Consider the following 4,551-nt stretch of genomic DNA (forward strand, 5'->3'; position numbering starts at 1 on the left):
CTGGGTGTAAATGGCAAGATGTTGGTAGCTGGGGAGAGGGGCTGCAGGGGCGACCTCTGTGAGGAGCAGCCAGGTGCTGCCCCATGGTGGACGCAGCCTGTTTCAGCCGTCTCTGAAACAGACCCTCCACAGGACATGGCTGAACCCTTCAGTGAAGCTGGTGGCACCTCTAATTTAATGAAGGGCAGAAAACGCCAGGGAGAAAGAGGAGGGAACAGAAGAGAAATAACATAGGGAACACCAAGGTCAGAAAAGTAGACGGTATTTTGTGGAGGAAGAGGCACACTCCTGAGGGGACTGAGGCCTGTGGAGGGCGCACGCTGCAGCACAGGAAGAAAAGAGGAAGAAGGAAGGAGGAGCAGGGAGGAATTGCTGTGTCCTGACCCCAACCCCCTGCACTGCTCACTGCCTCACTGAAGGGACTGAGTGTTAACCAGAGAGTATGAGGGGGAGGAGGGGTGCTTGGAGTGAAGTTGAGCCCGGGAAAGGGGGAGGGTAGGTGCTATAAATGTTTGTCTTGTGTGTCCCAATGCCTGAATCGGTAATTAAATATTTATGCTAATTAGTAATTAATTAAGTTTAATGAAGTTAATTTAAGTCTGTTTTGCCTGCAATAGTACTTGGTAAGCAATTTCCCTGTCTTTATTTTGACCCATGAGTTTTCTTGCTCCTGTTTCTTCTATTTTCTTCGCAGTCCAACAAAAGAAGGGGGAGTGAGCGAGTGACAAAAAAAATCCACATTAGTAAAGTTATCAGTGTTACACAGCAACTTATATTCAAGTAACATACCCATTTGTTTGCAGGCCGCAAGCAGGCATCTAAGTATAGCTGTAACACAACAAAATACCCTACTGACAGTGACAAAACAATTCAGCTGTTCAGGTTTAAATAAAGCTGCTTAACTTTATGAAAACCTTACTAAAAATTGTGACTAGTACAAGAAAAGTGTTACTAGGGTTTAGTTACATTTCTGAGCTAAGAGATGAAAATCCACTTATTTGCTTCCTCCTGAAAGAAGCACATTCAGGCATTTCCTTTTGGAATCAAAACTTTCTATTTAACAATCTTTTTATTTTTATCAGTATTCAAAAATTATTAATGAAACAGTAATTACTGATTTTCATGAATACAGCCCAGGGATTATCTTTTTAAAAAGCCAGCAAATTAAATGCAGCAGTGTTATCTCCTTCCCAGCCTCCTGTCCTCCAGCAGGCTTCAACTCTTCTGTCACTGTCATAGCTGGTTATCTGAGTATCTGTTTTCTAATTACAGACCTTCCAAAGACATGACTTACCTCAGGTGCAGGTTAAATACACAAGTGATATTTCTTTTCTTACTACAAAGAATGGGAACCTTAACTATTACCAGTTTGGGAAGATTTGGCACTTAAGTACATTACAAGTATGATGCAAAACATTTCATCAACTTTTGAATCAATTTCAATAAATTGTTAGTCAAGATTTCGTTTGAGAACTCAACTATGCCAAACTGCAGTTATACTCTGTAACTTATGTCAGTTGATGGATGTGATTTGTAATGAATTTATCACAAATGTGGTAAATTCCAGTCACTGGAGGTGACATACTAAAGCCAGTAATTTTGTTACACAAATTCAGTATTTCTAAATGCTTAAGTTATGCACAGCGTATTTACCCAGGTATGTAGGATGCTAAGTCTTCTTTAACTAGCTGGCAGTTAATACTAAAGCTTCTTCCATGAACAGCAGAAGAGTCAGAGAGTTCAACAGATAAGATGTTATTATCTAAAATTTCTGTGAATAAATAATATAAACATAATTAGTGCCAATCAATGACAGTATAAAGACTATTTATGGTTTTAGAGACACAGCAAATGGTACTAAGAGACAGAATTTTGTAAAACTACATTTGATTTATAAAATAATTGATTCTGAACATCAACGATATGTAGAGGCTTAGCTTTGCACATACCTACAAAATTAACTTAAAATACACCAACAATTAGAAAATATTTTTGTACAAAGAAACCAACTGCTACATGTATTTCATTTATTAGATGAAATTTATTAGATGGTCATTTATTAGACCATTCCACAGGTGTTGAAAAATAACTAGCTGCATATTAACGATAAATGGTATTGAGAAAAATCCTACTAAGGCATATATGTGTTAGCTGACTTTTCCCCCCGCCCCCCCGATGTTTTAGAGCAGCAGCGATCACACTCCCAGATACCAATAAAGTCAGAAAGAGTCAAGGATAGCTAGTACTTTTGGAAACAAGCCCATCTTAATAAACTAGGATATTTGTATCACGTAACGCTGGTGCGGTCTGTAAGAGAAGACATAAACAGAGCTTTTGTCAGAAGTTGTATCTGTTATGTCTCCTCCAATTAGTTCATGTTTAGATATTCTCACTCCAGGCTACCTGTTATAAGCATGAACATAAGCATTTCAAATAAATACTATTTAAAATATGAAAGTGCATGTTTCTACATCTGAATTAATTTAATAATATTTAAATATAAATTAATACACTCTTGATAACTTACCAACAACTGAACACAGCATAAGCTTATCTTCAGTCATTTCTTCAAATCTTTCCTTGGCTTCTCTGTTCCACTCATTTGCCCCTTTATAAGGCTCAATGAAAGCCAGCCTGCACCTGATGGCCTAAAGAATAACTCAAATTATGTATCTACCATCACATATCAAGACCATCTCATTTCAGCCAAATCACAGCCTTTGCTTTGGTGGTTTGGTGGCTTGTGGTTCCACATTACCATTATTTGATTTGCTTTCAGATGATCCCCCCTCCCTGCCGGCAGCTGAGCATGAACCTCAAATTCAGATACATTCTTGCTGAAATAGAAAGAGCTTACTTCTCCTTGCCTCCCTTTATGGGTAGGCATAGAATTGGCTGCAGAGATCAGGAAAGATTACTGCAGAGAGGTGGTAAAGAAAGCCTTCATCCTGTTTTGCTTATCATGATGTAATAACCCAGACTCAAAGCATCTAAGATTAACATGACTATACCATTGTAGAAGTCTGAAGGACTAAACACAGAGACACCAGAGTACCACAGTACCTATGTCAGAAAATTCCTGCCAGATTTTTGAAAGGTATTAATTAGGAGACATAAAAAAAGGGACACACAGGAAATCAAATGAGATTAAGTGCTTTGATTAAAAGAATTTTTGTTTAGCATCTTCTTTGCAAACTTTGGTGGTTACACTATGGCTCAATTTTAAAGTAACTGAATATTAGTTTCCTCCTTCTTGTTTATTGCATCAAAAGAAAGAGTAACACAGGCGGGGGAAAAGGGAGAGAAAGGAAATAAAGAATGTTTTCTGCAGACATTCTTAGGATACAGGCAGTCGGGAATATGAAAATAAGACTGACTGACAGGTTAAATAACCATTAAAAGAAAGGGCTGGGGAATGCAAAACCGACACCATCTTAAGCACTGCTCATTCCAGTCTTGGTCAAGATTTCTGCACCATCCAAGTCCATTACAATGCCTGCAAACTGTATTAACAGGCTGAAAAAAGTCCGACCTGTCTTGTAACAGCCTAATTCAAATCTCTTAAACAGCCAACTTACATTTGAGGCAATGCAATATGTGATCACGTGTGAAGACTTACCAATGCTTACATGCAACAGAATAGGTTGCACAACCAACCTACCTTCTGAATGCTTGATTTTGCAACCTTGTGTTCATTCATGCTTCAAAGAATTTTAAATCCTTAAATTTTTTTTTTAAATAGAAAAGATTTGAAACCATAGCAACACATAAGCAGACTGAAGCCTGCTGATCTTTCTATTACTTGCATTAAAACTAATAGCAACAGGAAGTTATTTCTTACACAAACTTCAAGTGTAAACACCTTGCCAGAGTGTTTCACCATAACCAATATATGGCATAAGAATACTGAAATTTGAGAATAACTGATGGGTTCAAGTTTTTTCAGACCATTCTCTAGTAGTCATATACCCATCTGTACCTGTAACTCTTCAGCCCCTTCTCCTTTATGTTCAAAGTGAGGAAGCCTAGTAGTATGTGCTCAAGAGTCCTGGTTAACGGGGGAGGTCCCGGACGACTGGAGGCTTGCCAATGTGACCCCCATCTACAAGAAGGGCCGGAAGGAGGATCCGGGGAACTACAGGCCTGTCAGCCTGACCTCGGTGCCGGGGAAGATTATGGAGCAGTTCATCTTGAGGGCGCTCACAAGGCATGTGCGGGACAACCAGGGCATCAGGCCCAGCCAACACGGGTTCATGAGGCAGGTCCTGCTTGACCAACCTGATCTTATTCTATGACCAGGTGACCCGCCTGGTGGAGGAGGGAAAGGCTGTGGATGTGGTCTACCTGGACTTTAGTAAAGCCTTTGGCACTGTCCCCCACAGCATTCTCCTGGAGAAGCTGGCGGCTCACGGCTTAGACAGGTGGACTCTTTGCTGGGTAAAAAACTGGCTGGACAGCTGGGCCCAGAGAGTTGCGGTGAATGGAGTTCAATCCAGTTGGCGGCCGGTCACGAGCGGTGTTCCCCAGGGCTCAGTATTGGGGCCAGTTCTG

The 4,551-nt window shown here is 40.3% G+C and overlaps 1 protein-coding gene across 1 annotated transcript in view; it reads right to left on the reverse strand.

The window, feature by feature from the left end:
- RNF17 (ring finger protein 17) overlaps nt 1-4,551 on the reverse strand; it is a 55,135-nt gene that overhangs the window by 25,916 nt on the left and 24,668 nt on the right. Inside the window, exons 20-21 of the mRNA XM_009335274.1 lie at nt 2,528-2,648; nt 1,654-1,771 (exon numbers count right to left, since the gene is read on the reverse strand). Of these exons, the coding sequence (XP_009333549.1) occupies nt 1,654-1,771; nt 2,528-2,648 (239 nt within the window). The remainder of the gene's footprint in view (nt 1-1,653; nt 1,772-2,527; nt 2,649-4,551) is intronic.

Source organism: Pygoscelis adeliae, unplaced genomic scaffold, assembly GCF_000699105.1.
Source record: "Pygoscelis adeliae isolate BGI_AS28 unplaced genomic scaffold, ASM69910v1 Scaffold142, whole genome shotgun sequence".
Lineage (NCBI taxonomy): Eukaryota > Metazoa > Chordata > Aves > Sphenisciformes > Spheniscidae > Pygoscelis > Pygoscelis adeliae.